The 12,762-nt window shown below is 40.1% G+C and overlaps 1 protein-coding gene across 4 annotated transcripts in view; it reads right to left on the bottom strand.

The window, feature by feature from the left end:
* The window catches only part of ADGRG7 (adhesion G protein-coupled receptor G7), an 87,299-nt gene that overhangs the window by 49,589 nt on the left and 24,948 nt on the right, over positions 1–12,762 (bottom strand). The window contains exons 1-6 of one of the 4 annotated variants that reach the window (XM_074403555.1): positions 8,770–10,543; positions 7,677–7,799; positions 7,203–7,336; positions 6,977–7,084; positions 1,408–1,574; positions 794–949 (exon numbers count right to left, since the gene is read on the bottom strand). In XM_074403555.1, coding sequence (XP_074259656.1) covers positions 794–949; positions 1,408–1,574; positions 6,977–7,084; positions 7,203–7,336; positions 7,677–7,732 — 621 coding nt within the window. In that variant the 5' untranslated portion in view covers positions 7,733–7,799; positions 8,770–10,543. The other 3 variants (XM_074403557.1, XM_074403554.1, XM_039477394.2) reach the window with 3 other exon arrangements.

Genomic DNA, 12,762 nt, shown 5'->3' with positions numbered 1-12,762 from the left:
TATCTCAAAAAGTTTTACAAAGCAAGCTTCTGTGCTTTGATAATGCAAGCCATATCCAGTATGTTCTACCAATCGCCACTGGCTTCCTAAATATGGCTATGTTATAGCTACTGCGGGATGAAAACGCCTGCTTCTCCTTCGGCGATTCACAGCATTCATCGTCCCTTACCACGGAGAAGAACACTCTCCCATAGCTCCCCATTCCATTGTGTATAAAAAACATTCCATCGAGCATATAAACTAACATTTTTTGTTTCACTGGAATAATAGAAATCATACAGAAGCCCTTCTTCTTGCAAGGGTCCGCAGAAGACCGATTGAAGGAATTAAAGAGCTTTTTCTTTTATGTCTTCTAGCAAACACTTAGTAACTTGGGCAATTTCAATGGCAAACGCTTTGGGTAACTGATTTAAACTATTCACATACAGGTATGTTATTGAACCTGTCTCTGACACACAGCGATACCCCTGGCTATAACAACTTTATGCTTCAGAGCATGGGAGTTAGTTGAATGGAGCTCATCAGCTTTTCCTTCGCACATGGGCTCCCTTCCCAGGATCAAATACACAGTGCGAACTTCTCTACCCTAAGACACGTAGCAAAAAGTTATCTTCTGCTTGCCTTTACCCGCGCTTCACTTTTTAGTCCTATTGTTTTATTTCCTGTTTTTCTATTTAATCTGAGTTGAGAATCTATGTAAATTAAATCCCAAAGTTATTTCCAAGGAGCACATACTAGAATTGTGTATGAGGAAGATTCTCGCCTGGAAAGAGATTACTATGTACATGCTTACCATCAATACAGCAAAATTAGTAGTATGGTTGCAGTGGCAGTGCAGAAATCTGTCGGCGCCCTTTTGTTTGTGACAGCCATGTGTGTCCCAGTCCTTTGTTGCAAAATTCCAATAGACACAGGCATAGGAATTGAGTTGAAATTCATCTCGGTTGTACTGTGAATTGATAAGACGATTACAATCACTATTTCTAAATGCTTAATTGGGCTAAAATCAAGTGGTATAAGCCAGTCGTCTGAGAAATGAATTAAATATATACTAAGCATTAGCACATCCGTTATAGATTAAAGAGAGGAGAAAAAAGACCTAAGATATAAGTTAGTTAACTTTGCATTTAGTTAGTTAGACAAAAGATGTGGTTGGGAGAGATACTTAAATGGATACATCAAAGAATCTTTTAAAGAGTTTTGCTGTAGATTTCTTTTACTCGAAATATCCCTGCTTTTGGTATTCAAGAGTGGTCTGAATTTTTATTATTTCTGTTCATGGAAAACCCCCCATTCCTCCTAATCTCTTCTTCCCCTGTATTACTCTATTCAGTCTCAGCTGCCACCGTCAGAAAGACAGAAAGCATGAGGACACTTTTTTTCTTGCATCTGCAATGAAAAACTCACCTTTGGACTAAAGGCCATTTCAACAGACGCACTCTGACCTTCCTCATTTCCGTCAGTTTTGCTTGAGATGATTTTTTGACTAAAACTTGATTTAGCTATAAAACTTTTGGATTGGAAAAGCTTGTCATTTTGATAAACGACAAAGCCACATGCCGTGGAGTTTCGCCCTGCAGGGAGAAAATGAGGTTAAAATCAATAAGCGAACGGTAGGGTAAACAAAAACCAAGGTCTCGGGTTACAGTGGAAGTACATGGCTGCTTAATATCTGAGTCAAGTTCAGGAACAATGGTTCCCTGGTTGAGACTTTACTTAATTGCAATACGTGATTAACACATATAACCCATGGTGGGCCACTCACCCACAGCAGTTTTTGTTTCTGAGCTTCAGGTTCCTTACCTTCTACACAGGACCCAGAATTCTGCCTGATCCACCTCAAGAAGGTCTTGCAAGGATCTCACGTGTAAAGTAAACGTCTTGCTTTATACATGAGAGATGGAGAAAGTGAAGTCCACATACGGTAATCCCAGCCCATGCCGCCTCCCCCACGGGTACGAGACAGGGAAACAGCAAAGCTGGGACACCAGGAGAGCTGAGCCCAGAGAAGCACCCCTTGAGCTCAGTCTCCTGTTCAAAGGGGACCAGTGGTGTTAAGTCACGGAGCAAGGAGTTCAAGTCACTTTTTCTGTGGAGTTTTTGATGTAGGCACTCTTCACGATCTCTTCAACTCTCGTCGCCTGCTGTCATGACAATCGTGGGCTTTTCCCAAGGCTAACAGGCTGCTGTGAAACATCTTCTAGACGTTGGAGAAAGTAAGCAGCTGTTCCTCAATGATCCTGAGAGACCATGGCTGCTGCAGAGGGGTTTGCACCCGGCCCCTTGGTGGCAGCGGTAACAGAGAACCGGACTGCGCCCTAACACTTCATACAACTCTCGGCATGTCTAGAACAGGAGAAGCATCGACGGTTTACACTTTAACTGAATGACTTTCCTAAACTCTGTTGTCTTTCGCAAGTGATAAACGGAAAACGCCGTGGTGTGAAACCGAAGTACCCGGTCGTGTGATTTGAGAGGGAACTATAGGAGGCCCCAAAGCCCCCAAATTGTCCTCCTCTGTAGCTGCCGCTGGAGCCTCCACCTGGAGAGAAAGGGGTGGGTTGCTGACTTTTGTTCAGGCCACATGGACATCACCGAATTGTTTCTCCTGTACGCTAAATGGAAAGTTAACCCTAAAAATGCAGCAAGGTTTCTTTTTATTCTTTCTTTAAAAATAAAAGGAGATGAGGTACTGCCCGCAGCTATAATCACAACACTTGAAGAGGTTGAGGCGGGAGGATTACTTGAGCCCAGGAGTTTGAGACCAGCCTGAGCAACATAGTGAGATTCTGTCTCTACCAAAACTTTTTAAAATTAAAAAAAAAAAAAAAAAAAAAAAAAAAAAAAAAACTAGAAGGTCACACCTATAGTCCCACCTACTCAGGAGGCTGAGGCTGGAGGATTGCTTCATCTTGGGAGGTTAAGGCTGCAGTGATTTGTGATCATGCTGCTGCATGTCATCCTGGGCAACAGAGTGAGACCCTTCTCTCAAAAAAAAAAAAAAAAAAAAATAGGCTGGGTGCATGGCTCATGTCCGTAATCCCAGTACTTTGGGAGGCCACAGCGGGAAGATTGCTTGAGCCCAGGAGTTTGAGACCAGCCCAAGATAGGAGACCCCATCTCTACAAAAAAAAAATCAAAAAAAAATATGGCCAGTTATGGTGGCATGTGTCTGTGATCCTAGCTACTCACGAGGATGAGACAAGAAGATTGTTTGAGCCTGGGAGGTCAAGGCTGCAGTGACCTGTGATCATACCACTGCACTCCAGCCTGGGTGACAGAGCGAGACCCAGTCTCTAAAATAAAATAAAATAATAAGATAAAAATCAAAAAATTACATGCTTGATGTAAAATTCAAATCCATAGAAGATTTTTTTTTTTTTTTTTTTTTTGAGATGGAGTTTCACTCTTGTTGCCCAGGCTGAAGTTCAATGGCACGATCTCAGCTCACTGCAATCTCCATGTCCTAGGTTTGAGCGATTCTCCTGCTTCACCCTCCCTGGTAGCTGGGATAATAGGCACCTGCCACTATGCCCAACTAATTTTTTGTGTGGAAGGGGTTTCATCATGTTGGCCAAGCTGGTCTCAAAATTCTGACCTCAGGTGATGCACTCACCTCAGTCTCCCAAAATTCTGGGATTACAGGCACCCAGCTAGAAGATTTTTTTTTTTAATTAGGAATTAATATTCTATCACACAGAAGATTTTTTTAATTAGAGTATTGCTCACTCCCTCTTCATTTCTACAGTAATTTGATCATTTATTAGAAAATTATTATTTTTATAGATACTCAGAATCATTAGAAGAAATTATATCTACTACTATCTTGAAAATTTTTTTGAATATACATATTTCTAGATACACCTCCTTGATGTTTCTTTATTTATATTCTCTCACTCATTTTTTCCTTGATCAATTTGTCAGAAGCTTGTTTCATCTTTTCATGGAATTGATTTTTCATTTTTCATGCTTCCTTAGCCAATGCTTATATATTTTAACAACTTATTTTATTTTATAATAATTTTTTAAAGGATATACATTTTCTTTTAAATGCCTCTTTGTCCACATCCCACAGGTGAATGTGATGTTTTCATTCCCATTAATTTTCAAATAATTTGTAATCTGCAGTTTAACTTTCTCTCTAATAATGATGCTTAAGAGGCTGGACGCGGTGGCTCATGCCTGTAATCCCAGCACTTTGGGAGGCCAAGACCATCGTGGCCAACATGGTGAAACCCCGTCTCTACTAAAAATACAAAAAATTACCTGGGCATGGTGGCACATGCCTGTAATCCCAGCTACTCGGGAGGCTGAGGCAGGAGAATTGCCTGAACCCAGGAGGCGGAGGTTGCGGTGAGCCGAGATCGCGCCATTACACTCCAGCCTGGGTAACAAGAGCGAAACTCCGTCTCAAAAAATAAATAAATAAAATAATGATGTTTAAAATTTTTCTAATTGGATAGAATTTTAGCTATTCTTTTAAAGTACACTTCTAGTTTTATTGCATTGTGGTCAGCAACTATGTCCTATATGATTTCTAATTTATAAAATGTTTAAGTTTTTCTTTGTGGACTAGTAAATGGTCAGTTTTTAACATACTCCATGGATATCTTTAAAGAAATTTTATTATCTGTTCTCTTTCTACAACAAAATTACATACACATGAGCATATACAAAGGCCAAGTTTATTATTTTTGCTTACTTGATTTTCAATTTCTGGGATAGTTGCACTAAAATCTGTCCCTATAATAGCATTTTTCTGAATTCCCCATGTATTTGGGGATATCTTGATGGAGAATTATTCTGAATTCCCCATGTATTTGGAGATGCCTTTTAGGACAATAAGTAATTAAACAATAGATATTTTTGGAGACTAGTTTTTTCTGAGACAGAGTCTTACTCTGTCGCCAGGCTGGTGTGCAGTGGCACGATCTCGGCTGTCTGCCATCTCCACTCCCATGTTCAATCGATTTTCCTGCCTCAGGCCCCTGAGTAGCTGGGATTACAAGCACGCACCACCACACCCAGCGAATTTTTGTATTTTTAGTAGAAATGGGGTTTCACCATGTTGGCCAGAATGGTCTCGATCTCCTGACCTCATGATCCTCCTGCCTTGGCCTCCCAAAGTGCTGGAATTACAGGCGTGAGCCACCATGCCTGGCCTGGAGACTAGTTTTTTTAATCAATATAAAAAATGTGTCCTTTTCTATCCAACTGGTTCTCTGTCTCTACAATAGTGTTTTTAATTCATTAGACTATATTGATTATTTACATGAAATAAAAAATTAGATTTGTACATTTTACTAAACACAAAAATAAATTCTAAGTGCACTGTAAACACACATATAAATACAAACACTAAATATGTTCAGAAGAAAGTGTAAGAGACCATTATGATGACTTTAGAATAGGGAATATCACTCATAAAAAAGACACAAAGTACCAATTATACAAGAAAAGACTGATACATTGGGTACATTGATACACTACGAATTAATGTTTTGGTGTGACTAAAAACATCAGAAAGATAACTGGAGTCTGGAGTGAAGATATTTATATAATCAACAAAGAATTAATATTCAGAATTTAAAAAGAATTTCTAATGGCCAATAAGAAAAAGATAAACTATCCAATGGAAAAATGATCAGTGTTGGAAATGGTGAGTCCCAGAGTGGGAAATCTGAATGTCTAATAAACACATGGAAAGACGTTCAAATCGAGGGAGAGAAAAACTAAGCAACCATATGGTACCATTGAACTTTCAAGTTGCGAAAGGAAAGTAACAATATATGTTTCATATCATCAATTAGACAAAAGTTAATACATTTGATAACCCACAGATACACCTTGGAAAAAGGGTAAGTTTTTGTTTAAAAGTTCTATAGAACAGGATAAAATTTATGTCAATATTTAAAAACATCTCCGCAAATAGGATATTTTGTTTATGGATGCATAAGTATGCAACAAAAGTTTAAACACAGCCATGAAAATGATACACAACAACTTCAGAAAGATGTAATTTCTAAGGAAGGGAAATGGGAACAGTTAAGGTAGAGGGCTTCAGGTGCAACTGTAATATCATCACTCTCTTTTTTAGAGATCGGAAGCAAATACAGCAAAAATTGGCATTAGTTTACTTTGCCAGTAAGTACATAGGTACTGTTTTCCGTATGCATGAAGTATTTTAAAATTAAAAGAAAAAATGCAGAAGAACCTAGACGACTTAGATTTCGTTTCTACCATCTCAAAGCATGCGGCCAAAGCAAATGAGAGCAAAATTCCAGAGCGCCAGATTCACAGATAATACTCTCTTCTTTTTCAGTCGCTATTATAAATTTATTCTAACACATATACTTTCTGGCATTGGGTTTTTTTGTTTGAGAAGAAATGAAAAGTAAGTGTATATATTTGATTTACTTATTTTTTTTTTTTAGACTTTGAAAAATACAACCACTTCAAGTTACATGTAAGAATTTCTGAAAGGTTATATGCAGGATGGTGGTAAGCACACGGTGAGTACCACAGAGAGGCGGTGACCTAAACCGATACTACTAAATAATGACTGTGTCGATTACACAGCTTTTTCCAGGGTCAGGTCTGCAGGATGAATCTGAGCCTCAGAGTGTCATACCACTAGTAATCATGGTCAGAGCTTGTGATTCAATATGTTTTAAATGTGTAAATGTACAAGCAGAACCACCTTAGCAAGCTTTTTGCAGGAAAATATATTTGTGTACATGGCCTGGGCATTTCAATTCTGCTACTTTCCAAAAGGTTTTTGAGAAAAGAAAAAGAAATTATGACTTAGAATAGTAGAGTTGAGATTATCATAATATGTCAGAGCTCAAACATACTCAAATGCGAATTATTCAGTATCAAACTAAGTAGACATTATCTCTTCCTCGGTAAATTAGAAATTCTTAGTTCCATGAATTCTAGTCCATTCTTTTTTGATGTAACAAAGTTTGAGACCTACCTTCTTTCATGTTAAGCAAAATCTGCAGTTCAGTGTTTTCATCTGGGTTCAGGGTATTCACGTCTGTCTCTAAATGTGTTGAACCGGAAACCAGGGAACCACTAGCTCCTATGAGCAGGGAAAGAGTAGAATCGTTAAAAGTCTGCATGATCGCGCGCAGAGCGTTATTCATCATCGGTAACAGAATGCTCTTTGCCGTTACAAGCACGCAAGATTAACAGCTCACCTTTCTTCACAGAAAAAAGAACACGTGAAGGCGTATTTTCTGTAGAGAAATTTGCTGATCGTATCGCGATGTTAGGTTCCACCACTGATTGATTGCCCAAAGACAAGGAATAATTCTCCATTTGCTCAATAAGCCTGCATATAATAAAACACAAATTAATACTCAAGATTTTGTCATAAAATCAAAGGTATGTGTTCTCTATTACACTACAGCCAAAAAACATGAGCACAGAATTGTGTGGTCATGACAACGTTGATAATTGCCTGGCAATTGACAATTGATAATTGATTTACTTTTCTAGAGCCATGGTGTGTTACATGTACTTAAAAAAAAAAAATTCTGGGGGATAGTCCTCGCCTAAAACCACCTTGAACATAGATGGCAAAAAGGTAGAATTCAAGAATGACCGATTTCCCAGAAGAAATCGTCTATATTATGATGCTTTTCACATAGAAGGATGGTGTTGCCACCCACCATTGGCGAGGCATGCACTTCTGATTGTTTCTCCAGTAGTGAGAATCCATTTCCATTTATTGATCTTCTTCCTTTCACTCAAAGCTCTTCGGATCCACAGCATGTTTTGAAAGTTGTTCGTTCCTGAGGTGACAGTTCAGATGGAGCCACCAAAAAGCAGAGCTCTGAGCTCATTGCCTCAGCTATGAACTAAACCCTAAAGGTTTACACAATGTTCTTTTCTACTTTGGCTAAGTTGGTAGGGAGTGGGGGCAACCTGTCAATTTGGTGTTCTGCAAAGAAAAGTCATAAGACCTTTTCTTTTTCTTGTTCCTCATAGAAATACTTGAACTATTATTTCTGTACTCGACAAAACCAAACCTCTGTATGTAAAATAATCAGTCCGGTTTTTCCAGAAATGAAAGGATTTCATCAGAATGCAGTTGTTCTAAATGCCAAATCTTTATTTCTGTCAGTAAAATATCTTTTTTCTACCTCCAAAATGAGATAAATAGAAAGTTTACAAGAAGTGAGGATTGCTTTATAAAAAGAATGGAATCACCTGAATGTATGGAAACATTCAGATTAGATCCTCTGTTTCAAATGTTTTCCTTTTATAAAACCATTTTTAGAAATTCACGCATACCCCAGAACTGCTTTCAACAGGAGGAATACCTAAAAAAACTCCAATCTGCAAAGAATATCATTCTACCTAATAGTAACTGTTGAGTACCTACTAGAGGTCAGCACTCTGTGAAACCCTGGGAGCACCACGAGCTGCTCCCTCAGGCATTCGCAGGCTAAAAGGAAGGATGTGGTAGGTATAATTTTTCCTTCCGCTTGTCATAAGTGATAAGATTACAGATGGGCATGCGCCCGAGAGGAGCTGACCCAGAAAGTGGCCATCGACCTGGTCCAATGGACTATAATAAGTCATCAGATGCTTGGACACAGGATTTTTTAAATTAGTGCTGTAGTTATATCAGGAAAGTTATAACAGAGGGAGCCAAAGAGATCATTATATCATTGAAAGAAAAAATACAGTTTAAAACTAAGAGGTGAATTCTTCCTGTTGAAAATAAGAAAAGATCCATAAACTCCTCTACTGACTTACAAAGCTGCTCTGGATCCTCGGCCATTCTTCCTGGGTCCATATGGCAATAAAAGAAAATAAAATTTCAAGACCCCAATGTATTATGTCCAGGAGGAAGTTAAGCCCTGGAGACTGAATCACTTGGACTATGTTTGCAGCTTCTACTTCTTAGATTATAGATTAACTCTCTTCCTCATTTTTCTTGTTCGCAAATGACTAGGAGAGACCAGAGACCAGACCTTTCCCCTTTCTAATGATGGATCTATGTTATAGATTAACTGCCTCCTTTCTGTCCTGTACCTAACTCAGACCAGATGGCTCATGATTGTTACGTATCCAATGTCATTGTGACACCTTCAGTGTGGAATGTTAAACATACGTTTCCTGAAAGAAAAAGACCAGCTCGGCTAATCAGATCATTATAACCATGCATTACGAGAGATGCTGAAACTCTGTTAAACTTCCCTGAACTTTGTTCATATAAATGATCCCTAACTTACATGCTTCAAAACACTGACTTCCATTTTTTAGAATCTGTCCTTCCCAGGCAGCTGTCCTTAAACTTTGTACTTCAATGAACTCTCTTTAAACTAGATTCTGAACTTTTTGATTATGTTGGATGGACAAGGCCCATATTATGATGCAATTCTTGGGACCCTCATGAGACCGCAAATGCCTATTTACGATAAATCTCTATTGGGTCAAGATAATTTGAGTGGATGCCAGGCTAGCTGGAAACAGAAATACAAAAAGAAAAGTGAAAAGTACAGGATGATCAGTGCTAGGGAGGCATTTTGGTTCTCAAAGTCAGGTCAACCAGGGCAATTATGACCTTCACTTTGAGAGCAAAGTTCTAAGGTTACAGACCAGACTTTACAACCAGTGTCCAAAATGGTGAGGTCAGCCCATTGCAGTGGCTCATGCCTGCAATCCCAGCACTCTGGGAGGCCAAGGAGGGTGGATCACCTGAGGTCAGGAGTTTGAGACTAGCCTGGTCAATATGGTGAAACCCTGTTTCTACTAAAAATACAAAAATTAGCTGGGCATGGTGGCACATGCCTGTAACCCCAGCTATAGGGAGTCTGAGACAGGAGAATCACTTGAACCTGATTGGCAGAGGTTGTGGTGAGCCGAGATCATGCCACTGTACTCCATCCTAAATGACAGAGTAAGACTCTGTCTCAAAAAGAAGAAGAAGAAAAAAAAGTCCTCATTGACTGTACTATGATGCCCTCACCAGCAGAAACCCTGGCTACACCTCCAGAGCTCTGCCCACTTTGACATTCTGCCTCTACCCAATTTAGAGAGAGAGAGTGGACACTAGAAACCTTCCCTATGACAACTTGAGATGGCTGAAGCTGGGGTGGAGCCCTTGTTTCCTGTCACTCTCCTCCCTTGTATTCTCACCCTCTCCACTTCTCCCTATACTATAGAAAGGGAATTCAGCAGCTGAGAGACTGAGAGATACCAAGAGAAAACTGGAATGAAAGAAGGAAGAAGTGAAGTGAGATGGATGACTAAGGCCTGGTGCCTGTCGGGGAACCCTGCACCCGGCCTAGGTTCAGAAGATGGAGTTTGGAAACCAAGGATTGTCCTGAACAATAATTAATTTCCCTGTTGTGGAGAGACGATCTCTGTTGGAAGCTCATCAGGCGTATTCTCCTAAAGAAACCTAAAGGGTTGGTGACCTGACTTTGGGGACAGAGGCAGAGGACGAAGCCTTATCAAAGTGAATGAAGAAGGGATCCGAGTCCACGACAGCTTATGACAAAGATCACATGGTGGAGGATAAACTGAGAGACCATTATTAGAAAATAAGCGGACTAGACATTCAAAGCGGTAAAAGGAGGAATTGAGCGTGCTTATACCGTTTTATAGAGCCATGTATCCTGTACAGCCAGTGCTTGACTTACGACCACGGTCGGGACCGTGAAACGGTCGTAACACGATTTGGTTGTAAGTTGAGTAGGCTCTATGTACAGTTGAAACGGTGCACGCGGAGATGGTGGTGCTGCCAGAGGCTGGTCCACACTGTCGTACGCCCAGCTGGGCAACATTTGCGCTGCCAGACACGGAGCAGTCGTGGCTAGCGATTGTGGTCGTAGAGTCGAATGGTCGTAAGTTGCATAGGTTGTAAGTTGACCAATACCTGTACTTTAAATTTGTATTTATCCTCCAACTACCTCCTTTAAAACTATTTGGATATTGCATATAAATCAGACAAAATGGTTTTTTTCCTGTATATATTAAGCCAGTAAAATTCATAATGATTTATTTTCTGGAAAATGTTCCTATCTGCTTTGCGACCTGCGATGTTCAAATCCCACAACTTCTGTTTTCTCAGCTTTCTCATCAAAAACATCCGTTCCTCTGCTCTAGCAAGACTCTGCAAACACAAAACTTTCAGCTCTGAAGGGAGCCCACTCTGGCTCTTGGCCTTTCTTTTCACTGAACACAAACTCTGGACCCCATGGGCACTTCCTTCTCATATGTAAAGAAAAATAAGAGACATTTATATTCTCCATGAGAAGGGCTCAGACTCCTATTGAAATCTGAAGTCACAAAGGACGCCAGTAAAACTGTTCATTCAACCTCTACCACCACCTCTCAGAATCACACTCTTTTGAATGCTCTGTTTTGTGCCTTTGTGCTTTTTCTACTTTCAAATTTCAACGCTAAGTAGGTACTACTTGTAATCATTAGAAAACTAAGAACTCCTTCTGAGAATTTCTCCTGAGGAAATAATGAGTCATGTAGATAAAGATTATGTACCAGAATGCTGATTACTTAGAGCATTGAAAGACTTCCAGGAATGTAAATATCCGGCTGAAGAGCAAAGAACTGTTTCAATAAAAGTTTACTCATATAACATAGCAATCTAAAAGTATGATGTAGGTGTATACATATTTATATAGAAGATGTTTATGAAGAAGTTGTTTGTAAGGTATTGACAAAAGCAAGTTATGAATCAATATAGTATGTAATATACATATACCTACAGACAGACACACAAACACAGAGAGAGAGAAACAAAGGAAAAAAACCTGGTATATACACAAATAGGCTAATAAGATAATTTTTTACATTTTGCTAAGCTACCTATTTTCTTGTTTCTACAATGAGCCTGTATGCTTACTTGAGTTTAATGAAATTCTCTGCATTCAGCATCCTTCAATTTGGCCACGTGACCTCATTCTTCTTGGGCACTGGACAAGAATTCAAGACCCAGCAAGTATGGGGACCCAAAAAGGCTGTCACACTGGCCCTTTGGCCTCACTGGCAGAGGGCAGCCACCCCATGTGATCTGGACTGATAACACACTGCCGTCCGTGGATGGTGGACAGAAGAGAGCATTGTAACATGCCCTCTGGGGCCTTGGGGTTGCAGACACCCCAGCTGGATGCTGCTGTGGGACCTGCACGGAGCCTGCTCCTGCCAGTGGGGAAGCAACTGGCTGGTTCCCACACTTGCTCACCTACATGTTCCCTCCCATAAGGGGTTGAGCGGGGTGGGCTGTGTAAATGGGGCACCCCTATCATGAGTTCCAAGAAAAGGTCAAGAAGACATGACTGGAAAAGCTAAGGAAAATAATCAAAACACACCAGGGTCTTGGAAAGAGAGACGTGAGGTGCAGCTTGGGGGAGGGCAGTGTGTCCTGCAAAGTGAGCTGTTCTCTGCAGCTCTACACGTTGCAAAAGAAGCTGGAAGAGGTCTTGCCGTGCATGTAAGTTGCCCTTTGGCCGTGTTAAACTAAGATGAGAAAAACAAGTTCTAGTCTAAATCACCCCGGTTACTCTCTATCTCCCAGGCCACAGCCAGCACCCCTGGATACAGGAGGTAACATATACCACTCCATCTAGTAACTGAAGATCAAGTGGGAAGTCATGGCTGTGGTCTGCATCCCAGAGGAATCAGCCAGTTATTGCATCCATGAGAGAAATAAAGACATCTCTGTTAATACTTTATCCCAGAAAAGTAAACAGCACTTAGTCAAGTTTTCTTTCCAAATTGAAT

Source organism: Saimiri boliviensis, chromosome 8 (assembly GCF_048565385.1).
Source record: "Saimiri boliviensis isolate mSaiBol1 chromosome 8, mSaiBol1.pri, whole genome shotgun sequence".
Taxonomy (NCBI): Eukaryota; Metazoa; Chordata; class Mammalia; order Primates; family Cebidae; genus Saimiri; species Saimiri boliviensis.
The sequence above is the reverse complement of the archived record's forward strand: the minus strand, read 5'-3'. Positions and strand labels throughout refer to the sequence as shown.